The sequence below is a fragment of the Typopeltis vanoorti genome, chromosome 6 (genome assembly GCF_054136105.1).
Source record: "Typopeltis vanoorti isolate ZY-2024b chromosome 6, IOZ_Tvanoo_1.0, whole genome shotgun sequence".
Classification (NCBI taxonomy): Eukaryota; Metazoa; Arthropoda; class Arachnida; order Uropygi; family Thelyphonidae; genus Typopeltis; species Typopeltis vanoorti.
Window position 1 is genome coordinate 94,725,235 of NC_143554.1, and position 26,397 is coordinate 94,751,631.

The 26,397-nt window shown below is 34.2% G+C and overlaps 1 protein-coding gene across 5 annotated transcripts in view; it reads right to left on the reverse strand.

Moving 5' to 3' along the window:
• LOC150105719 (ATPase family gene 2 protein homolog A-like) overlaps positions 1-26,397 on the reverse strand; it is a 311,383-nt gene that overhangs the window by 38,530 nt on the left and 246,456 nt on the right. For 4 of the 5 annotated variants that reach the window (XM_090395038.1, XM_090395036.1, XM_090395039.1 and 1 more), the window contains 2 exons: positions 21,831-21,964; positions 6,895-7,021 (listed from right to left, as the gene is read on the reverse strand). In XM_090395038.1, coding sequence (XP_090251164.1) covers positions 6,895-7,021; positions 21,831-21,964 — 261 coding nt within the window. Of the gene's footprint in view, positions 1-6,894; positions 7,022-21,773; positions 21,965-26,397 lie in introns of those variants that run through there. The other variant, XR_016548496.1, reaches the window with a different exon arrangement.

The following is a 26,397-nucleotide window of genomic DNA, read 5'->3' on the forward strand; positions in this document are numbered from 1 at the left end:
TTACATCATTACTAAATTCCTATCTACAATTTTTCTCCAAATTAATCTATTACCTGTCAAGACTCCAACATTATCTTCTATGGCACTTTTTTTTTACTGTATCAATCCATCTACATGTTGGTCTTTCTTTAAGTCTTTTTGTTGACAACCTGGCAGAGAACACTTGTTTTGCTAATCTTTCCTCTCCCATTCTGTTTAAGTGACCATACCACCTGAGATTAGCTCTGCTAATGCATTCCTGGATGCTGACAATATCAGGTTCTTTCCTAATATCCTTGTTTTTAATATGATAATGCCATTGATGCCATCTGTTAATGCGTCTAATTTTTCTCAGGACTCTCATATCTGCAGTCTCTAGTCTTTGGTTAAGTATATTACTTCTGACCCAGCTCTCAGATCCATAAGTTAAAATTGGTTTGAACACTGTCTTGTATACAGCTAATTTAGCGTTTTGGCTAATTTTTCTCTTATTTCATATAAATTGATTCAGTTGACATCCTAACATACCAGCTTTGTTGATTCTGTTGTCTATTTCCATATTTAATTTACCATCTTCACTAAAAATCGTGCCTAAGTAGCTGAAATGTTTTATCTGTTCTATATGTTCTCCATTCACAATGCTTCTGTATATTTTCCTTGTGTTTGCCTTATTATTGCTGACCTTCATACCAAATCTATTACAGACTTGTACTGGATTTATTTAGAAGTATAATATCATCTGCATAAAGTAAAGAGCTGAGATTAGCATATCTAATTTTGATATCTGGTTTAAAATCACTTTCTTTCATAATGTAATTCATATAGATAATAAATAACAGAGGGGATAATGTACATCCTTGTCAGACACCAGATTTAACATAAAACCATCTTCCAGTACTTCCTTCCATTCTAACTGCTGACTTACATCTCAAATAAAGACTAAGTATCTAGAGAAAACAAATGGGGACGCTGGTGATAATAACAATTTGATTGGATGAATAATACCAAGCATTGGCATTATTCATCCAATCCTAACATTAGGATTGGATGAATGCTATTCCTACTGCCAGTCTGGAGGCCAAGGTGACACCACCCCCAGCACCCCCCACAAGACTTACCTCATTTTAGCTGGTAACCAACTTGAGAGAAATCATATTATTTGAAAGTCTCTAGAAAAATTTCATTAGGCAGCCCTTTTATCAACTTCATGAAATGGGATATATGTAGAAAGTTTTTTGCTTTGGATATACTATACGTTAAAGATACCAAGCAATTTTAAAAATTTGGTTTTAATCCTTTTTCCCAAGTAAGCAAACAGACAAGTAAGTCAAGTTTGTGTCTGAACTATGTTCAGGTCTGATGCAACTCATGGTAAAGGTGGAGTAGCTCTGATCACTTTCCCTTATCTCCCCTAATGCAAAGCACATCCCTTTGCGGAGATGTGTGAAACTATGCATTAAAGGAAAGGGGCCAGTACCCAGACTGGTTTCGACCTTTATTGAGGTCGAAAAATCTCAGGATGAGAGAAAGATGTAGAAAGTTTTTTACCTTGGGTATACTATATGTTAAGATACCAAGCAATTTTAAAAACTTCGTTTTAATCCTTTTTCCCAAGTAAGCAAACAGACTTGCTTGCGCCTGAACTATTTCTCAAGTAAGAAATAGTTCAGGTGCAAACTTGACTGACTTGTCTGTTTGCTTACTTGGGAAAAAGGATTAAAACCAAGCTTTTAAAATTGCTTGGTATCTTTAACGTATAGTATACCCAATGTAAAAAACTTTCTACATCTTTCTCTCATCCTGAGATTTTTATTTAATAAGGTCAAAGCACCTTGTGGCAACTCACATAGGTAAAATTTATAAGCTTTGCATCACTGGGTCTGGCTTCCACTGATGAGACCTCAATAAAGGTTGAAACCGGTCTGGGTAGTGGCCCTTTCCTTTAATACATAGCATCATACATCTCTGCAAGGGGATGTGCTTTGCATTAGGGGCAGTGGCATATTTAGGCATAGGCCCTGTCCCAGAGTGGCAAATTTTGAGGGAAGGCAGAAATTTCTGGGCTCTCATTTTTGTAATTATAACATGTTCCTTATATGCCGCATCTACTCACAAGTAGAGAAATATTTTTCTTTTCCTTATTATAAGTTTAGTCTGCAAGCATATTGGCATGTAATCAGATTCTACATAACTATACAGACTGATTATATATATATATATATATATATATATATATATTACGAATTTATGATATAAATAGGTTATGCATGTAAATCAACAGGTTCATTAAATATGGGTGGGGGGCAGCACTTTCTGCGGGCAGGAAATATCTAAATATGCCGCTGATTAGGGGAGATACTAAGGGAAAGTGATCGGAGCTTACTCCACCTTTACCATGAGTTGCCTCAGACCTGAACATAGTTCAGGCAAAAACTTGACTTACTTGTCTGTTTGCTTACTTGGGAAAAAGGATTAAAACCAAGTTTTTAAAATTGCTTGGTATCTTTAACATATATATATAAACAAAAACATTTCATATATAACAAAGCGAGAAAGAAGATTTTTTCGTTATGCAATACTATAATAGCATAACGAAGACTATACGTGCAAAATTACACGAAGAAAAATAAAATATTTAATATGAAAACTTATATCTCAAGATGAGTATTTCATCTCAGCTTCAGAGAACATATAACAATTAGACCACCACATGAAGCATGAAAGGAAACAAAAACAAATGTTACAAAGTGTATTACTTTTTACTGCTTTGTGGCCAGTTTTATTGATACTATTAAGAAACTATGGAAAAATTTACACATAGCTAATAAGCAATGAAGTGCAAAAGTTTGGCACATAACAATATACGTAGGCTGTTCAATAAGTTATAAGATTATATTTATACAGAAAACAGATTACCTTTAATCATCATCATTTACATGGTCTTTTTCGAAGTAACTACCGTGAGACACGATGCATTTGTCCCAACGTTGTGTCCACTTCTTAAACACATGTGAAAGTCCGTTTTTTGAGAGTTCTTTCAAAACCGCCTCTGCAGCTTTTACACATGCTTTGTTGCTTTCGAAATGGTGGCCTCTTAGTGGTTTCTTGAGCTGAGGAAACAGCCAGAAATCACACAGTGTGAGATCAAGACTGTATGGAGGGTGTGGTAGGATATCTATGTTGTTCTTCTGCAAAACGTCCACTACACAATCAGCAATATGTGGCCTTGCATTATCGTGGTGCAATAAGAAGCCATTCTTCAGTAATGGACGGTTCCTTTTGACGTGCTGTACCATTGTCCGTAAAACATCTGCATAGTATGAGCCATTTACAGTATTCCCAGGTTCTACAGCATGCTGGTAAACAATGGCTTCGTAGTCAAAAAACATTATGGTCATAACTTTACCAGCCGATTTTACAGTTTTTGTTTTTTTGGGGGTAGGCGAAGACGGATGCTTCCATTCACTGCTTTGTTGTTTCATTGTAGGGTCATAGTGATACAACCAAGCTTCATCTGCTGTAATGATGCATTTTAAGAAGTTGTCACCTTGTTGTTCCAGTCTTTCTTTCCATTCTGTGCACACATCCACTCGATGCTGCATTTGCTCCAGTGTCAAGAGTTTGGGAATCCATCAGGTGCAAACACGTTTCAGTCCCAAGTGTTCAGCCATGATTGAGTGAACACCTCCCATAGAATTATTCAGGACAACATGCAGCAGGCATACTGTAATTCTGCGATCCTCCTTGATGATAATTGCTGCTGTGTTGATCATTGTCTCTGTGATGGACATTGAAGGTCTTCCCTCACGTTCAAGATCTTCCACATTTTGCCTTCCTTCCTTAAAAGTTTTATGCCAGCAAAAAACACTTGCCCTCGACATTGCTTCATCGTGGAAAGCTTCGCGTATCATGTTAAAAGTGTCCGATGCCGATTTTTGCAAACGCACACAAAATTTAATTGCATAACGCTGTTCCAAGGATGCTTCCATTTCGACGACTGGTCGCGGCTCGTAGGTGCGCTGATACAAGCTTGCGTTTTAGTCATGTGACACTCTAGCATATCAGCCTGTATATGTTATTATTAAAACACTTAAGGAATTGAACAACGTAGTTAAGGATATAAATTAAATTAAACTTTAATAAATATTTTCTGATATTTCGGCAACGTCATGTTGCCATCTTCTAAAGGAACTTACAAAAAAAGTTACATGCACGTAGGCACTACAACACAGAAACTGGGAATGAAGAGATGAAGCTATTGTTCTCCTAACAGTCTAGATGGTGCCCTCTAGCGGGCTAAGTAGGTGTTCTTGGCCGTTGGGCTGAAGGTCTGCTGATGTAGGCCTCCCAAATTTGGGGCAGTCGCATACAACCAAATTTGTTGAGGTTTGGAGAATTTCTTAGGGCTGAGGCTGATTCTATAAAGAGTCTTTCAAATTTGTATTTGCTACGGTGTATCACTGTAGCTTTCTTCCACCGTATTCTGTGGCGTGTATCCAGAGCACGGTCCGCAAGTCCAGAATGACTGTATTTGTGAAAACAGATGTAGTCCTTGTGTTCCGAAATTCTGATATTTGCTGTCCTGCCTGTTTGGCCAAAGTAAGACAGTTTACAACTGCAACCCCCGAGTGTCCAACCCCCGAGTTCCAGGATGGTGAGCCAGTAAGACAAAAAAAATGTGACATAAAAACGTTTCAAATTTCGGCTTATCTTTTTATATATATAAAGTAGATATACATATATACACATGTATATTCCTGATTGCATTCCTCTTGAATATTCTCTACAATTCTGTGACCTCTATTTTCTTTCATTTAGCATTCTTTCAAAATAATTACTCCAAGCATCTAGAATTTATTATCTTCAGTTATAGTAGCCAAGAAGGAGAGTTTTTCTTAGAAACTATATCATTCTACATTTTATCCTTATAACTATATCAGTCTGTTTCAACTCTCGCTAATGTCTATAATTTTTAATCAAGTACAGCAATGTTTCTGATATTAGTATACAATGTATATAAATTGTATTCTCTTGAACCTCAAACTGCCTTGCATCTTATTGACTGCCTCATTTAAATTTGAGAGCCGAGTTATTACATTCGACATCTGTTTTTTGAGAAAAGGTACTCAAATACACAAATATTATTCAAGAAAAAATGAAAAAGTTGGAAAAAAAAACAAAAAAACTTAATCTTGAAGATTCATTTGCAAACGATGAAGAAAACATTGAATGATTCAGACAGAGAGACATGTGGTGAGGTTGTCTACAGGTATACAAAAATCAGAATGCCATGATGGACATGGGAAGTTAAACAGGAAGTCAAGGAAAAGAAGAAAGCATATCAAAAATTCCTGGCAAGTAAGTCAGCTTGTGCTCTGACAGAATACAGAGAAACAGGCAAGAAAATGTTAAATGTGTAAAAACTAGCTAAACAAAAGTCATGGGATGACTTTGGTGAGAACATTGAAAATAAATATCAGGAAGGTGGCATAATATTCTGGATGCTATTGAAAAATCTTATAAATGGAGATAAGAGAACTGTAAAAGGAATCAGAAATGATGAAGGTAACATGAAAACTGAAGATAAAGATATTTTAGATGCCTGGAGTAATTACTTCGAAAGATTGCTAAATGAAACAAGCAGTGGCAGCACAGTGGTTGAAAACACTCAACAGGAATGCATTCAACAATACATATCGATACATGAAGTACCATCAAAAAACTTAAATATGGTAAGTAGATGATATTTGGCCAGAAATGCTCAAATATGGAGGTATAAAAGTTTTATGGGTGCTACATTGCATAGTTCAGAAGTCCTGGTTAGAGGGTCGAATTCTGGATGATTGGAGTAGAACTCTTATAGTATTCATCTATAAAAAGGGAAATATATCTGAATGTGAGAATTATACAGAAATTTCCATTCTGAGTGTTCCTGGTAAGATTTATGCAAGCATTCTTTGGAAACAGTAAAGAAAAATTGTGGAAGGGAAGGCTGGAGAAACTGAATCTGGAAAAGGAATATGACAAGATGCCAAGAGAAAAGTTCAAAACACTACATTTATACAGTGCAAATGGGACATTACATCAAGTAATACTTAATCTGTATTTGAGTTATAAGTCAGCAATGAATTGAAGGTGGCATAGGAAGATGGTGTAATGTTAAATCAGGTGTGAGACAAGGATGCAGTTTATCTCCCCCTCTTATTCATTTATCTATATGGATCACATTATGAAGGAAAGTGGTATTAAACCTGATATCAAAATTGGAGATGTTAATCTCATCTCTTTACTTTATGCAGGGACAAAGGACATTTCAAATTTTCTGGTATGAGATTGAGAACCAAGAATTTTCTAATTAAAAACATGTTAAACAACTTATTACTAAATTATTATTATTATTATGTGACACCTCCAGGGAGTCCAAAGACTCATCGAGGGAGAGTGTGCCAACAGCATCGAATGATTGAGCCCCTTCCAACTATTAATCGCACTCAAACTTGCTTAACTTTTTGCGAGCCATTAGTAGCAGAGGCTCTACCAATCGACTAACCTTTGCTGGCGAAATGTTTGTTATAGATATACCAAACAATTATGAATGGAAATTACTGGACAGAAATTTCACTTTTTAAACTAATATTGCATTGAAAATGCAATAGCATCTAAGTAGAGTTTGTTCATGCAGTGATGTATGTATTTTAATAAACCTCTTTTGCTAGAAAATGTTTCGAATTATTTCTGATTTCATGTCTAAAAATATATCAAACAATGTAATTCTTTCTGGAAAGAAGGTTTGTAAATTTATTTACAAGCAATTAAAATAGTTTTACTATATAAATATAAATAATATATATATAGATATATAAAACTGTTCATGTGACTCAGAAAAATGAATATCAGTGATAAAGAAAATCTTGCCTTGTCAATCATATCTGGTCTGTTAGTAGCTGCCACAACCGTTACGCCATGTAATTCAACAATACCATCTAATTCTGTAAGGAGTTGTGCTAATACTCTTTCTGCAACATTGCTTCCTCCAGAAGAACTAAGGTATCAAAATATAAAATTTATAATGAATGCAAACTGATATATGAAATTTTCTACTACTATACATCTACCATCTTTATATGACTGTTACTTTATTTAAAAGAAAAGGAAACATCATTAGCAATAATTGTTGTTAAACTAAAATCATTTTCTATAATTAAATATTTGCTGTAAAAATGACAAACACTGAATAACTGATTTATTATTATTAATAAATTAATATTTACTTAATTAACAAAAAATTAAATAATCAATGCTTAATTATTGTATTGAATCCCAATGATAGTTCATCTTTGGATTAAATTTTTAGGCATTTCATTTTTGAAATTTTACACTAATTAGCGTAAACCTTTATGAGCCATAAGTTTTATTCAGAATGTTTTATACCATATCCATGAGAGCCCTACAGTCATCTCTTCTTACAGCACATAAATCTATAATAAACTCGCTCATTGCTCATTGTAACAAACTACCAGAGCAAAGCATCATAGCATCAATGAAATTCTAAAAAAAAAAAATTCACTATAGCAAAGTATTCATCTGGTTTCTGTGAGTTTTCCTCAGTGATAACTGACTATATTAATTCATCTGGAATCTTAGGTCAATTAGCAAAACAATCTTTTTTTTACAGTAGTCTCAATATTGACTTTGGCCATCCAGATATTTTGAGAATTATATTACTCAATATATAAATTAGAATCATTAATTTCATTTAAAATCAACATTTAATGTTGATTTTAAATGAAATATACTGAGTTACACAACATCCAATCTCCTCAGTTCTTGAGGAATAATCAGATGTTAGGATGTTGGGCTCAAAATAATGGGAAAAAACTGCAAATACTGTAATAATTGACTTTTCAGATGCCAAGCAGGACTCTCGATATTGAGATGATTAGTAAAACTGTACACAACAGACATTAGAATCATCAATAAAACTACAGATACCAGGGACATCACACTGACCATTTTGAGAATTTTTCCATTACACAGGAGTTCAGTGATTGGTAAAACTACAAATAATGATGTAATAATCAATTTTCATATTTTTAGATATGAGGCAGAGATTCACTGTTTGTGTATGTTAGCTTAAAAAAGTCAAAAGACTGTAGGAAGGAGAGAGAATATTAGGAGGTTGGAATCAATGAAACTCACTGTACATCACCATTTTGGTTATTTTTTGTTATCTGTTGGCAGAAGTAATTTCTAGCTATTGTTACCTCAACCTATGTCCTATATAATATTGTTAAACTGTGAATGAAATTGTTTTGTATATTTTTGTTTTTTTTATTCACATTTAACATAATATACCATATACCAAGCAAGACTTATGTAAATATTATTTAATGTAAACAACTTATTTTACAATTTAATATTCATATAACTACCTTAATTTTATCTAATATTTAATTAATTAATCAAAGATATATGTATTAATAATGAAAAGACTGTATTAAATGTTATTAAGCTATTTTATTCATTACTATATTAATATTATAAGAACTTGTATTTGATAATTTAACTACGCATTAATTGAAATGTAAATATTCTTTATTTATTCCTATTTGTAGAAGTTTAGCGTTATGCAATACCTCAATTTTATTATATTTTGTTTGGTTGTCATGGAGACATACGTAAGTGAGTGAGCACGTTTTGGAACACCACGTGAGGAGAAGGTTTATTGAAAAGAGTTTTAGAGAAAAATCACGAGAATAATTTAGGCAGGAAGAATGGATATAAAAAGGAAAGAATGCTGAAAATATAGAGATTAGATAAATTAAGAGAGAGAGAGAGAAAGGAGAGAATTGGCATTAGGTTGGAATCGGAGCATTCAGCATTCGGGAATCACAGTGTGATAATAGCGAGTCGGCAAGTCACTCAAGCAGCTAATGAAGTCTACTAGTCGAGAAGCAGTTAGCTAATAGGTTGTAGAATAACAATTATAGCTACGGAAAACAGCTGAGAGACTATTAATTAGACTAGCGATACTTGAATTGAGATATAATTTCAGGGCCGACCTGTCAAGGACACACAGAATCTTGAAATAAAGCATCGAGTAACTAGGGAATAGTAGAGGCTGTAAAATTGAAGTTTACCGTTAGCTGTGTTTAGAATTGTAGTGTCTAAAGAATTAATTGAATGCCGGAAGAATGAACAACTGTGTATATAAAACCTCAAGTTAAGGAATTGTTGTGTGTTGCCTTATTTCATGAGTGATCAGTAGTACTTTATGCAACAACGTTTGTTTATGTGTATAGTGACCGACGATTAATTCAGTTATTGCTTAGAAGAATTATTTTAATGAATACCGTATACTGTTTAAGTGTTTACAGTTATAAAAAGTGTTTATGTATAAGTAGGTGAAGAAAAAAGATTATCGGTAAGATTATTCCAACCGTTAATATTCCTATACAGAGAAGTGTGAGAGTTTCATCCTAGAATTTCCTTATACTAACAGTAACTATTGAGGAAGTTAGCTAAAGTGTAAATTTAAAAGTGTTTGTTTGTGAAGAGGTATTACTGCAATTTTTGTTGTATTTGGAACTTAAGGAACTGTGAGAAGACTGTATTATAGAGATAACAGATTTACCATTGTATGAGTTGAATGATTGAATTTACCTGAGGAGTTAAAATGTTTGTGATATCTTAATTACTGATTTGAATTTAAGTGTAAAATTTGTGATTCTAAATTAAATGTTTGTTTTTGTTTATCTAAAGTTGTATTTTGCCTGAATCTGTTTTACTGCACTATTCATAAAATATTCGAACCAAAGCGGGTAAATTAAGTAAGTCAAATATACTCGGCCAGTATATAATTTTAAGGAGAAATAGTTGAAGGTTGATTTTTCTTCAATTCTTGAACTAATTCAGATATAGAGTGGCGCAGTCTTTAAATATAAATTTTCTCTATATTTGAATTAGAAATCAACTTACAACTTATCAATTAGTTAAGAACATCGTAATAGTAATTATGTCAGATCCAAGGTATAGATTGAGAAGAAGTAGGATCCAACAATATTAACAGAGAAAATGTCAAGAAATTACAACATAAATAATACAGTCTTCCATATGAAAAAATAATAATAAAATAAAATAAATAAATAAAACGAATGGCTTATTTTGACAACAGTGCCCATAAATTGAAATATGTTTAACAGTCTAACATGAAACTAATTATAAATAAATAAATAAAAAAAAAAAATATATATATATATATATATATATATATATTACAATTTTTATTAAAGAAAATTATTATTATTATTATTATGTGGCATCTCGAAGCACTCATCACAGGAGGGCACTCTACAGCAGTAGAAATGGATCTTTTACAAAGAAATTATACATTTTGATTACAAAGCATAATGAATAACAGTAATCAGATGACTGACAGGAAATAGCAAGATAAAACTGAAGCAAACCAGCTGATACAATATGGCTGTAGAGCTGAAGGATATCAAGAAACATCTTCAGGAATACATATTAAAATTGTAATAACATACACACACATGGAAGAAATTAGACCAGGGGTCGGCAACCTTTTCAGACTCACGGGCCACATTCAACTTTTATTTTTAATAATTGGGCTGCAAGTGTAGCACAAACAACGGATTCATTATCAATATTTTGCATCTTAAATATGTTTTGCTGAGCAGTCAAAGAAACTTGTAATTTATTAATTTGATTTTTTCAAAGTTCACAGTTCAAATCCTTGTATTGGCTTTCATGTTGATTCTCATAATGACATCTGATATTATATTCTTTCATAACAGCATCGTTAAAACTTCTTCCTTCATCTGTAATTTTATATTTTCTTGAACACATTTTTGATATTATTTTTAACAACTATATATCTGAAAATAATAGTTGATGTTATTGAATTATATTAAAAGACAGACCAGGGAACGCGACTGCAAAAGTGCGACAAAATCTCGGTTGTCGTCAGATGAAGTCGCTTTGTTATCCCTACTCATGGTGACTCACATGGTTGACTTGTGCCAAGTTGCATGACCATATCACGAACTATAGGTATAAAATTATTTTTAATTTATTATTCATATTATAAAATGTATTATTTAAATAATTCAACATGCCATGTAAGTATGGTCAACCTTTTATGGGCCGCCAAAAATGCATGTTTGGGCCGCCGGTTGCTGACCCCTGAATTAGACTATTTTAAGTCTTAAGTCCTATGAAGGGTGCTACTATCAACCCTTAGCTGTTGGGTGGGAAGACTAAGAATTACAGTTACCCAAATCTTGGGAAGTTTAATGCAACCATATTTATTGAAATCAGGTGGTTTTTAAATCTAATGCTGATTCTAAAAAGCGTTTACTTTGTATTTGCTAAGATGAAGCACAGTAGTTTTTTCCCACCTGATCCTGTGCAAGGTATCCAAAGTATGGTCAGTTGGACCTGGCTGAGCATAGTTGTGACAGCAGATGTATTTCTTGTATTCTGATGTTAACAGATCTCCCAGTTTAACTATAATGTGATAAGAACAATAAACCTTGTAAACACCTGGAAGAGAGGGGAGGTAGTGGATCCTTAGGATAGAGAGAGAGAGAGAGAGGAAGCCAGCTTCATATAAGGTTTGAAAGCAGTGCAGAAATTATTTCATTCAAGATCTGGCTATTTTCCCTGAGGTGTCCCAGATATAGGGAATAGTAATAGAATTACTACAGTCTGCATGCTAAGAGAGATGTGAGGAATAGCTAATTGATCTTTTATGCATTGTAATCATTGGATAGGAAGGTCTGGTGAATAAAGAAGAGTTCAGCTGTGAGGGAAGCCTAGATAGAGCAGAGATTGGAGACTATGTTGACAAGGGTTTTGATGGGAAAGTTTATGTATATATTTACATGTATGGGTGGGTTTTCTGTAAACTGAGAAAGAAAGGATGTTATTGGGCAGAAATGCGATTAGAGTATCTAGAAAAGGCAAACTACTGTTATTTTCTTTTTCTATAGTGAATTGGATTCTGGGGTGCAGGCTGTTGAAGTGGAGGAGGAAAGAGTCTTTGTGTCAGAGAATGGCAGTATCAAGGGAATGTTTTTCAAATGCTCCATATAGAAATTGGCCAGAGGATGGGAGAACCCATGGATGTATCTTCTATCCGTGTCCTTCCAAGAGAAATGACCAGTATGGATGGCAAAATTAAAGAGATTTAACTCTCCCCCCCCCTCTCCCCCAATATATCGAAAGTCAGAAGGTGATCAAAAATTGTGATGAAATGCCAGATAGCATTGAGAGTGAGAGTAAAAGTATATAACAAGAAAATGGTTTGACTTATATATCAAAAAATGAAGAGTTAGCTACAATGAGGGAGACAGCTCGGTTGCATGGAGCGATACATAGGGCAAAGCAGCAGCTGGAGCGATTGCAAAAATGTCCACCAAGTAGATCAGCTAACAAAAAAAAGCAAGTGTCAGATAAGAAAAATGAGGGCAGGAATGAAAGAAAAATTAAGGAGCAAGTGTTATATGGCGATTTAATAGTAAAAGGTGTAATAGACGAGAGTTTGACAAAATCGTGCTTTCTTGGTGCGGAAATAAACGATGTAAGTGAGCACAGAAGTGTAGGACAAAAGAAATGATTGTAGTGGCCAGAACAAATGATTTAAAGGGAGAAAAGTATTGTATGAGAGAGGATTTGAAAGAATTACTGGAAGTAGCAAAAGAAGAGAGTGAGAGAGTTAAGACAGTGAGTCTGTTGCTGTGGTATGACAGACAGTGAGAAGAAGAGCCAGATTTGCGAATGACTCGATGCATAGGTTATGTAGGAGGAGAGGTGTGGAGTGAGTTTGACGAGTGAAAGAACTTATACAAGAGGATGGCTTGCATCTGAATGGACCACTGCTATTTAATTTGTTCATTAATGATATAGGAAAGGATCTGAGAGGAACTGTTCATTTATTTGCCAATGATGCAAAGTTGGGTAGAGCAATAGTGAATACACATGATGTCAAAATTTTGCAGAATGATTTGGATAGATTGGCAGACTGGGCTAAAGAGAATGGATGTCAGTTTAATGTGGCAAAGTGTAAGGTTATGCATTTTGGAGTAAAAAGATTATCAGCAGTATACCACATTGGTGGGACCATACTCCAGGAAATTGACAAAGTCAGAGACATGGGAGTGTTGTGGATAGGGAGTTGAAGTTTGGGGGGGGGGCACATAGCAAAAGTGGCTAAATCAGCTTATCAGATTACTTGGTTACTGAAGAATACTTTGCTGAGCAGAGACAAGCAGGTTATTGTTCCTCTTTATTGAGCCTTGATAAGAACCCATCTTGACTACTGTGTGCAGATCTAGGCACCAGGGTTTCTTGGTGATGAGGAGGTAGAGAGGATCCAGAGGCGAGTGATCAAGATGGTAGCTGGTCTATGGAATGAACCTTATGAGAACAGGCTGGAGATTTATGGGTTACAGAAATTGGTTGATAGGCTGAAAAGGGGTGATATGATTGACATATTCAAATTACTGAGGGGATTTAACAAGATTAATTCAGAATAAAAATTTTTCAGTACAGATCTGGTGGTGGGAGAATTAGGGGCCATCCATGGAAACTGAGCAAGAGCGTTAGAACTAGGATTTTTACTTGGAGAGCGGTGAATGAGTAGAATAAGCTGCCAGAGTCTGTTAGTAAATTCATACAACAAACAACTGAAAACAACCGCAGTCTCAAAAAAGCTAAACAGCAATAAACAAATGGTTGCTGTCAAACTATAAGATGGGACCATAACCAGAGATAGACATGCTATAGCAAAAAAGAATTGAATTTTACTCAGTATTCAGGATGATGAATTAAATTTAGAAGAAGACAACTATGAAATATCTGAAGTACCACAGATTCTACTAAAAGAAGTTATGTGGAGTATCCAAAGCTTGCAAAATGGAAAAGTTGCAGGTGAGGATGGAGTTATAGCTGAACTTCTAAAAGCAAGTGGAGAAATAATCTACAAACACTTAGCAAAAACTATTTACTTTATGTTTGAAGAAAAATGATGTACCAAGAACATGGAAGAAAGGCTACCCTAATTCTGATATATAAAAAAGGTGAGGCAGAAGACTTGACGGACTATTGACCCATCAGTCTACTATCAGTGGTTTACAAAGTGTTTACAAAAGTCTCAGCTCATGGGCTTTGTATGACTCTAGACCTAGCACAACCAAAAGAACAGGCAGGCTTTCAAAGTGGCTTTAGTACAATGGACCATATTCAAGTTGTACAACAGATTATTGAACAGTGTAATGAATATCACTTATCATTATGTCTTGGTTTTACTGATTATGAGAAAGCCTTTGATTCAGTAAAAACTTGTGCAATACTCAAAGCATTACTGACACAGCAGCAATTCATTTCAATAGGAGCATTTCTACTGTGGAAATACAGAGAGGTATAAGACAGGGTGACACAATATCTCCAAAATTATTCAAGCATGCCTAGAAGAAATATTCAAACTTCTTGATTAGGAAGGGAAAGGTCTGAAAATAAATGGAAGATATTTAAGCTCTTTATGCCTTGCAGATGACATTGTTATCTTTACTTCAACTGCACATGAATTACAGACTATTATCCATGAACTCCAAATTACTAGCAAAACAGCTGGCCTAAAGATAAACCAAAGATATGTTCAATAGCTATGTCCAACCAAAAATAACAAAAATCAATAATGAGGAAATTAAACAAGTAAATCATTACATATAATTAGGAAAACAGATATCGATGGAACAAACTATGGATGAAATTAAAAGATGCACGATGCTTGGATGGGAAGCATTTGGAAAATTACATTAAATATTCAAAAGCCAACTACCATTAAACCTGAAGAGAAAAGTTTTTAACCAATATATTCTTCCTATATTGATATATGGCTGTGAAACATGGACGCGCAAAGGAAATCCCAAAATTAAGAACAATGCAAATTACTATGGAAAGAAGTATCACAAGACTGGATCACAAAAGGAATACATGGATAAGAAACCAAATCAGAGTCTCTGACATCATAGGAAGACTGAAACATCTGAAGTGGCAATGGGCTGGGCATATTACTCAAAGACAAGATCAATGATTGACAAAAAAAATACTGGATTGGATTCCATGAGAGGGAAAAAATGATCATGACACCGACCTAAATCACGGTGGATTGATGATATCATCAGATTTGCAAGAATGACATGGAAAAGGAGAGCCATGGACAGACAGAGACAGTTTTGGAGTAATCTTGGAAAAGTCTTCATCCAGTAGTGGATTGACAATGGCTGATAATGATGATATATATATATATTGTCCATCATCCTACCTCTCAATAGTATGGCATCATCATCAAAACCCTTGTCAACAGAGTCTCCAACATCTTCTCTATCCAGGCTTTCCTCACAGCCGAACTATCCTTTATGTGCCAGACATTCCTGTTGAATGATTACAATGCCAAAAGTTAAAAATTAAAACCATACCACATCTGTATGTCATGTGTCATTATTAATAAAGGTACCAGTATGCCATCCCCCCAAAAAAGCACTGGTAATAGCATTATTGTAGACTGTATGTTGAAAGGAATGCAAGATGGGAGGAACAGCTAATTTGTTGATCTTTTTGGCATTGTAACAATGGTCAACAAATTAGTTGTTGTTCCCTTCTCACATCCTGCTTCACATATGGATTACAGTAATGATATTACTAGTTCTTTTTTTTAGGGGGGGGGGGGTATTATTAACAAGGAACATGATATATGGATGTGGTGTGGTTTTAATTTTCAACTGTTTTACAAAAAAAAAAAAAAAAAAAAAAAAAAAAAAAAAAAAAGTGATGACTATTACTATTCCCCTATATCTTGGGGATTTCAGAAAAAAAACAGCAAGAATTTAAAGAAATATAATTCTTGCACTGCTTTCAAACCTCATTTGAAGATTGTTTGCCTTCTCTGCTCTCCTAAGGATCTACTTCCTTTCTTCTCTGTTTCAGGTGTTTGAAGGTTCCTTGATCTTGCAATTTAGCATATTATGGTCAAACAGGGAGATCTGCCAACATCTGCCTTCGTAAACACAAGAAATACATCTACTGCCACAACTATGGTCAATCAGGTCTAGCTGACAATGCCTTTGGATACCTTGCACAGGATCAGGTGGAAACATACTATGCTTCACTTCATCACAGCAAATACAAACTTGAATCTTTTTAGAATCGGCAGCAGATTTAAAAAACCAGCCTAACTTAAATAAATATGGTTGTATTAAACTTCCCAAGATTTGGGAAACTGTATTTCTTAGGACTTTTCACAAAACAGCTAATGTCAGTCAAGAGCACCATAGGACTTTAGGCTTAAAATAGTCTAATTTCTTCCATTTATTCATCATCAAATTCCTGCCATGTACCCTCAAGCGGGGGTGTACAGGATATGATAGTACTACATGAAAAAAAATTACATCATTACTAACTTCCTATCTACAATTTTCCTCCAAATCAGTCTGTTACTTGTCAAGACTCTCCAACATTATCAGATCTTATATTTCTATCATCTAAGGCACTTTTACCGTATCAATCCACCTATATCTTGGAATTCCTCTGGGTCGTTTTCTTGCCAACCTGGCAGAGAACACTTGTTTTGCTAATCTTTCTTCACCCATTCTGTTTAAGCGACCATACCACCCGAGATTAGCTCTGCTAACGCATTCCTGGATGTGACAATGTCAAGTTCTTTCCTAATATCCTCGTTTTTAATATGATATTGCCATTGATGCCATCTGTTCACGTCTATAATCTTTCTCAGGACTCTCATATCTGCGGTGTCTAGTCTTTGGTGAAGTGTTTTACTTCTAAACCAGCTCTCAGATTTATAAGTTAAAACTGGTTTGAACACTGTCTTGCATACAGCTAATTTAGTGTTCTGACTAATTTCTCTCTTATTCCACATGAATTTATTCAATTGACTTCCCACCATACCAGCTTTGCTGATTCTGTTGTCTATTTCTATATTGAATTTACCATCTTCACTAAAAATCGTGCCTAAGTAGCTGAAATGTTTTACTTGTTCCACAGGTTCTCCATTCACAACACAGTTGACATTTTCAATAATTCTGCCTATTTTCATTGTCTTTGTCTTTTTATTGCTGACCTTCATACCATATCTATTACAACAGCTATTCAATTTAGTCAGAGAATCTTGCAGACTTGTAGCGGATTTATTTAGAAGTATAACATCATCCGCATAAAGCAAAGAGCTGACATTAACATCTCCAATTTTGATATCATGTTTAATACCACTTCTTTCCTTCATAATGTGATCCATATAGATAATGAATAACAGAGGGGATAATGTACATCCCTGTCTCACACCAGATTTAACATTAAACCATCTTCCTGTACTTCCTTCAATTCTAACGGCTGACTTACAACTCAAATGCAGGCTAAGTATTGCTTGATATGATGCCCCATTGAAACCATATAACTGTAGCATATTGAATAGCTTCTCTCTTGGAACCTTGTCATATGCCATTATGTTGAATTTTTTTCTTGAGAATTATTCATAAGACTATTACACTTTTTTTATAATCCAAGTACATACCCAACAGGGTGCACCACAAGAAGGTGAGGATTGGACATTAGGTCAGAAGCCCTGGTCGGTTCTCCACATTCCTTTAAAGACTATGTGGAGGTCTCCTCTCAGTTTATACAGCTTTGACCCTTAAGCACCCCTCCATTTATTCTAGTGTGTGTTATTACAATTTTAATATTGTATTCCTGAAGATGTTTCTGTGAAAAAGTTTAAAATATTGTTATGATTAAATTTCATTTAATTATTTCTCTGTGCCATTATTAGATTCAGATTAGCTTATATTTTGCCTACTTTATCAATGGCCATCACAAGAGCAACAGATTTTAGCACCAGCAAGTCAATACTCATACTTTTTGCTTAAAATTAATAACTTAACACATATAAAACTAACAGTAATAACTTTAATGATATTTGTACCTTTAAAGGTGCAAATATTTTGTACTGAAAGTAACAGTACATCATCAGTGTGGAACAAACAGTTAAAGGAATGGAATACAAAGTACAGAACAGTGGGTGGATTACCAATGAAAATTGTTGCCATGAGCCAGAAAATTAATATTAATAAATTATTAAATAATTCTTAAAAACTATTTCATTGATGGTTGCATAAGATAAGAATCTGCCAAACTTCTGGGAGAGAGAGAGAGAGAGAGAGAGAGACAGTCATTTCGATTCAAATTCAGCTGATGTAAAAGGGCTTTGCAACTTTGTTTGAAAAGGCGTTCATATTTAAACTTGCATCCGTGGAGAAGACAAGCTTTATCCCACTGGATATTATGTTTAGCGTCAATGCTATGTTGTGCTAGACTAAACTTATGAGGTTTCATGTATTCGATAATAATACTGATGTTCCTTCATTCTTTTTTCCACAGAACGGCCTGTTTGTCCAAAGTATGATAAATTGCATTCACACGGTATCTGGTAAACACTAGCTAATGAAAGAGATAGGAAATATGTGGGAATAAGATGATACATCTTCAAAATTCTGCCAATAGGTTCTGAGATGCCTGAAATATAAGGGATTGGAACTCTGCAGTCTGTTGAGGAATTCTGAGGTGTTGGAACATAGGAGTCAATTATTTGTTGGATTCGATTAGAGTTGTAACCATTAGATTCTATTAACTTTTTTATAGTGAAAAGTTCCTGTTGTGGGAATAAGATGATACATCTTCAAAATTCTGCCAATAGGTTCTGAGATGCCTGAAATATAAGGGATTGGGATCTATTAATTAAAGATTTGATAACACCATTTTTTGAGAGGTATGATGAGCAGACTTTTGATGAATGTATCTGCCAGTAAAGGTAGGTTTTTGATAGACACTTGTTGACAAAGTACCAGAGGATGTGCGTGTAAGGAGGATGTCCAAGAATGGTAGACTACCAGCCTTTTCTTTTTCCATGGTGAACTGAATGCATGGGTGAAGGCTATTTATCTGTTGTAGGAATGTGGTAAGTTCCTCTTCAGCATGTTACCAAATAGCAAAGACATCATCGACAAAGAGAGGGTTGAGGATGAATGGATGAGAACAAAGTGTCTTCCAGATGTTTCAAAAAATAGCTTGCCAAAGGTGGAGATAGAGGGCTACCCATGGCAGTATCTTCAACTTGTTTGTAGATCTTATTTTTCCAGCTGAAATATCCTGAATGTGTAACAAATTCAAAAATCTTTGCAATATCCGGAAGGTAATTTGATAGTTTCAAATTAGAAAATGTGTAGAATTTTTGATGAATGATCTAGAATATCCAGTAAGGGCAGTTAACGAACATGATAAAATTTTAGCAATTCGATATGTGGGAGAGTCAATACAATTCACAATGGATCTTACTGGATAACCTTCTTTATGGATTTTTGGGAGGCCATATAAACAAGGAGTTCTTTCAAAATGAGTGCGCAGTTTATCCACGGTTTTTGATTCCAACTGACAACTTCATCAAGCAACTTATTTAGCTGTTTAATTTGTGAATTTGTAGGATTATGATTGATTTCTTGATAGGTGGAGGTATCTTGTAAAAGGCAGGTTACTTTACTCTCATAGTCAGCCTTATCCATGACCACTACAGCTTTTCCTTTATCAGCTTTTGAAATAGATATTTCACTATTTTTTCTTAATGAAGTTAGAGTATATATTTCAGTATGGATTGATAAATTACATGGTGGTAATTTGCTTTTAAAAAGAGAGGCCGCAACTTCAAATCATAGTTTATTAGCATCTTGCCTAGAAAGTCCTGACAGATTACATTTGATGTTATGCAAAAATCGAGATAAGGGATGTGTTTAGGTACTAAGGCAAAATCAAGGCCTTTAGCTAATATAATGTACAAATATAATGCACTCGTTTCAGCATCAGATAAAGGGCGTCCAGAAATATTAACAATCGATTTATTCGTAAAAGTGTGGTCAGAGGTAATTTTCTGCTTACGGTATAACGACTGATATTTTTGCATAAGTTTCAAGGAAAGTTTTTCATAGGAACGGGCTAAAGATTGTTTAGACACTCGAAGAACAATATCCAGTAATTTGTCATCCAGGACAGCTGAAATTTTTCTTTCAAGATCCAAAATAGAATGAATGTTAGATGCTAAATCTTTTTTAGTCGCCCGAAGTTGATTCTGTATCAAGGAAAAATTTGAACGAATGTAAATTGCATGTATTGTTTCTCTAAATCTAGGAAATGTAGGATCACTTTCGTATCACGGCATTTTTTGAGAAAGGCAATCCGTGCACGAAGCTTACCTTGTAAAACCGATAACTTTCCTAATTTTCCTGTTTGTTTAGTGAAATCTTCCTCATGAAGGATAATAAGTATAATCTTTAGAGGTACCTGTGGCATAGTAAAAATTAATAACTTAACACATATAAAACCAACAGTAATAACTTTAATGAATTAAAGGTACAAATATTTCGTACTGAAAGTTACTGTACATTATCAGTGTAGAACAAACAGTTAAAGGAATGGAATACAAAGTACAGAACAGTCGGTGAATTATCAATGAAAATTGTTGCCGCTTGCCAGAAAATTAATATTAAATAATTCTTAAAAACTATTTCATTGATGGTTGCATAAGATAAGAATCTCCCATTGATTTCTTGATAGGTGGAGGTATCTTGTAAAAGGCAGGTTACTTTACTCTCATAATCAGCCTTATCCATGACCACTACAGCTTTTCCTTTATCAGCTTTTGAAATAGATATTTCACTATTTTTTTTAATGAAGTTAGAGCATGGATTTCAGCACTTGATGAATTACATGGTGGTAATTTGCTTTTAAAAAGAGAGGCCGCAACTTCAAATCGTAGTTTATTAGCATCTTCGCTAGAAAGTCCTGACAGATTACGTTTGATGTTATGCAAAAAATCAAGATAAGGGGTTCGCAACTTTCTTTGAAAAGAAAGTTGCGAAGCCCTTTTACATCGGCCGAATTTGAATCGAAATGACTGTCTCTATCTCCCAAAAGTTTGGGAGATTCTTATCTTATGCAACCATCAATGAAATAGTTTTTAAGAATTATTTAATATTAATTTTCTGGCATGCGGAAACAATTTTCATTGGTAATCTACCGACTGTTCTGTACTTTGTATTCCATTCCTTTAACTGTTTGTTCTACACTGATGATGTACAGTTACTTTCGGTACAAAATATTTGTACCTTTAATTCATTAAAGTTATTACTGTTGGTTTTATACGTGTTAAGTTATTAATTTTAACTATGCCACAGATACCTCTAAAGATTAGTCATACTTTTTTGCTTTGTTTTAAACTTTATACAGACTACAGTAATGACATTACTAGTGCTTTTTGGGTTATTATTAGCAGGCTGGCCTATTTGGCCAAGTGGTTAGCGTATCTGCTCTCCAGCCAAGAGGCTGTCGAATCCGGCAAGGGCATAGATGTTCGTGATTGTCCTACTAACCAATTACCATATGTACTGCTGTGACCTGTGTCTTGGTGCAATATGATCCTTGATGTCTTTGCGCAATAAAAAAATCAAAGGGAAAAAAAAAAATTTTTTTTTAATATTATTAATAGTGAAGTGATATATGGATGTGGTGTGGTTTTAATTTTCAACTTTTCCTGCTAGCAAAGAATGGCTATTAGCACCTACTGTTTTACAAAAAAAAAAAAAAAAGTGATGGCTACTAAAATACCAATATATATCCAAATTTAATAAGTAAGAAAAAAATCTGATATATACCAGTAAGATTTATCTGTTATTAAATTTCTTGATCCATATTCAAAAGTTGTTGTTTACCTCTCACGACAAGCTGCAAGTGCTTCAATTTCATCAAAAAATATCACAGAGGGGGCTGCATGTCGTGCTCTGCGAAACAATTGTCTTACTGCTTTTTCAGATTCACCTACCCATTTATTAAGTAACTCTGGTCCCTGGATAGAAAAAATAATAAATATATATATATATATATATACACACACACACACAGACACACACAAAGTTGTCTAGTTAATGTTAACTGCAGCTGCTTAATTTTTCATCAAAACTTCTTTATTTAATTCTATGGCTTTTAAGTGTATGTGTATATCAGACAGAGAACATAAGAGGTTGCAAAACCAATAGCACATCAGTGATGTGTTTAGACAAGAGATGGAGTTAAAAGAATGAAAGCCTCTATTGATTCATGAATAGCTGAGGGTTTAGGAAAGACAGAATGAGGGAGACTGTTCCAAAAAAATAGAGACAGATGGAATGAAGAGAAGTTTGTTTGGCAAGATTGAAGCTAGACAATGTCAAATCAAGAAGTACTGGAATAAATGGGGAAATGACATGAACTTTTATATACTATTAAAAAAAGGCGAAAAACAAACTGCATATGTTAGTCATCTACTTCATACTGATAAATATAAGATACTTCAAATTATTATAAAAGGGAAGATAACACGAAGAGGACAAGGAAGATGAAGAAAATCTTGGCTGGCAGACATCAGACAGTGGACTGGTATGAGCTCTGAAGGACTGTTCAGAATGGCTGAGGATCACTCAAAATTTGTCAAAGTGGTTGCCAACCTCTGATAGGAGATGGCACTCAAAAACAAAGATTCCAAATGAGTGAGGCTCAAGGATGGACAGAGTTAAGATTTATAGGATGTTATTCATAACTTATTTTAATGGTATTACAACATATAACAAAAGTAAGTTATAAAAGAATGGCCTTATATTTTGCTAGATTTCAAACCAGCTTCTTTAGAGCAAAACAACATATTTTGCTTACCCCCCCCCCATCTAGCTAACTTTGAGAACAAAGTACTCATCATAGCTCCTTTAGAGTGGTTATGCTTTATTGCTGATGTGCTTGCCAATTGGCCACACTGGCAAGACACTTTGGATTCTTTTGTAAGTTACCTTAACAGTCAATACCCCAAAATTCGCTCCATAGTAAAAAAATAAAATAAAATAAAATAATAATAATCTAATAACCATTTGCCTTTTCATGACACATTAGTCACTTGCCTTTTAGATAGTTCACTATCTTTTTCCATTTATGGAAAGCCAAAACACATACAGGAATGTATCTACATAAATAATATATCCATACACGTTAACCACTCGGCCAGCCAGGCTGGCCGAATGGTTAACATGTCTGCTCTCCAGTCAAGAGGCTGCGGGTTCGAATCCCGCTGTGGGCATCAATGTTTGTGATTGTCTGTGAAAATACCAGTGGTGGTGATTGGCAGTAGATGGCGTTGGTGTAGTTGCGATCGGTTGGTGGATTGTGAGTAGTGGAAGTAGAGTGGATGCCCTCCCTCGATGAGTCTTTGGACTCCCTGGAGGTGACTAATAATAATAATGACATCATGATCCAACTGAACAGTATGGAATTCTAAAATCACTTACACAGAGAGCTAGGGTATTTGTTCTATTTCACCATACTTTCTTGGCGATAGTTACAGCTCCCACAAAACAGATAAAATACTACAAAATGGCCCTCCTCCCCAAAGATATAAGAACAAAACACCACTATTCCTATATCTGAGGAAAAGACAGCCAAAATACTGATAAAAACTAACCTTCACACCACATGTCAAATTAGCAACTTTAATCTGCTCTCCTATGGACAAACTCCATCCTCTAGCATATCCTGGAGTGTATGAAATTCCTTATAACTGTGACTTAGCCATGGACAGACATGAAGGTCTGTTAATATCTGCCTTGGAGAAAATGAGAAATACATTTGCTACAATTATCATGGCAAGTCAGGACTGGCAGACCACAGTTTGGACACGTCTTCACATAGGATTAGATGGAAGAAAACTAGTGTGTGATATTATAGAAGTCATTACGGGTCAGAAAGACTATTTTTAAAGTCAGCAATGGCTAAAAGCATTCTCCTAACCTTAACAAGAATGGATGCATGAATCTTCCAAAAATTTGGGGACTGTCATTTTAAGATCAACTCCTACTTAACTAATACTTCTTTCATTCAACATTAGAGAGCACCAAATTCAAACTTTAGATCTTGTGTTCAATACATTTTAAATTGTTTCACTTACTCGTTGTGTGTAAACTGTACCATGTTGTTTTGCTCTGAAGATGCTGATTTGAAATAGAGCAAAATCTAAGCCTGTTAATGAATATTCTTTTATAATTTAGTTTTGTTTGGTATTGTAATACTGTTAAAATAAGTTATGAATGTCTTAAATGGAAAAATATATCAATTTTTTTGGAAACTGAAGAAGCAATGCTGTGACGTGAGTATGAGAGAAAAATCCAAAAGGTGCAAGTCAGCCCAAGAAGAGAAATATGATCCTGTTTGAAATATGAATATTATCAATGATAAGGAAAAAGTAAAGTGATATGTTTCTTGCAAGGGAAAAGGTACATACTGTGTTTTGGCAAAAATATGTTTAATTGATTGCCAAATACCTATCCTGGTTATAATATTAAAACCTTTTATTTTTTTCTAAAAAAAGAGCAATCATTTCAAAGCAAACTGTTCTAACAAATTGTATTGTACTATCATATGCAATTATTTATTATGTTTAATTCTATATAACACTACAAAACTGGTCATGAATTTGAAGTGATTACTTGAAGCAATGTTTATCAGCATATATTATTGTTTATATCATAGCATAGTGATTTTGAAAAAGATAATTATTTTATTACTGCATAATATTTATTCTTTTATTGCTTGGGTAGATATTAGACAATGCATAAGAATATACTGAAGAAAAATATAAAATAATTGTTAATTTTAGTTAATGTTAGTGATGTTATAATATGTTATTTAACTCCAACAAAGCCATATGGTGGACAACAATATTGGAAATCATGAGTTACGATGTCTGTATATGACTGTTGAGATATAGCATCACATAGTAACATATGTTGATTAGAAATAAAAAGGTTGGGACAAAAACAGTTGGCTAGAAACACCAGTTGGCTAGAATGAAAGGTGGAAAGTTTAAATGTTATGAGAAAAAATGGCAGAGAAGTAAAGACTGAAACTTTCTGTAAATTAAAAAAAAACAAAAAACATTCATATATTTTAGCAAGAAGCACAAAAGCATACAGTCTAATAAAAGTAAGCTGATACTGTCATTTTTTCAAAAATGTTTCAACAGGAGTTTCTGTTTAATTAAAAAAAGCAGAACTACTATTGTGTTTCTAGCCCTTGTCAAATAGAAGAGAAGGAACTAATGTTAATATCTGGATGATTGAGAACAAAACTCCAAATTACTATTCTAATCTGCTTACCTACATTGGAACTGCTCTGCTTTATTTTCTCATTATGCAATTATTCCATTGTTTCATTATGTTGAAGGCAATATACTTTTTTTTTAATACAAAACTTAAACTGAACGAATGTATGTGAGAGAATGAAAACTATTATTACTTGCATATATAAGACCAGTGTACATGTTCAAGTAAATGACAAGTTACAACTGTAAATAATAGTTGATAACATTTGATTAAAGTATCTTAATGTAAGTGATTTAAATATTTTAAGGTTTATGAACTGAGTTAGACATCTCAGTATAAACCTTCAGCAGGAGTTACTGAGATGATTAAAGAGGCAACTTACTCCTTCAAAAAGAAAGTTTTCACTTGATAGCTCCGGTTTAGAGAAGGCCTTTGGCATTTGATAGGCATCTGATTGGTCTAGCAAGTGTAGCATCAAAGATGGCTCAATAAGTTGCTATCTTTTTGGTTTACCTTCCATCATCTGCAATTGGGTAGCTAGTTTTCTCCTGATCATTTGGTGCATTTGTATTGGGCAGCTTCCCTTCTGACTTTTCCACAATGCATGCATGCCCAAAGGGCATTTGAATATATAGCTCTGTGTACAGATGCTTAAATAACTGTATATAATTACATATAATATAATTATATTAATGATTAATTACCATATTTTCCGGCATATAAGACGCACCCCTTTTTTGTACACATTTTTTAGGAAAAAAAACTTTATCACTGAATATTATAATAAATTTACAGTATTTCAAATATAAAGTAATAAGTATGTTTACTTTCAGATTCTGATTTAGAAGAGGTTTCAAGTGTCTCTTCACTTAGCTCTGGAGATGAATTTCTGGGCTAAATGAAGAGACACTTGAAATCTCTTCTAAATCAGAATCTGAGTCCTTATACAACAAATTGTCCTCTGTACCATCCAGTGCATAACTAATGCCACACTTCTTAAATTATTTAACCACTGTCTCAGTTTTCACAGCATCCCATGAAGCTTTGACCCACTCACAAACTTGCAAAATGCTAGGCTTCTTCCTGATGGCATAACCTCAAAATCTGAAGACTGCATCCAGCAGTCTTCTGGATGTAGTGTTCCACTTCTCCTTCATAA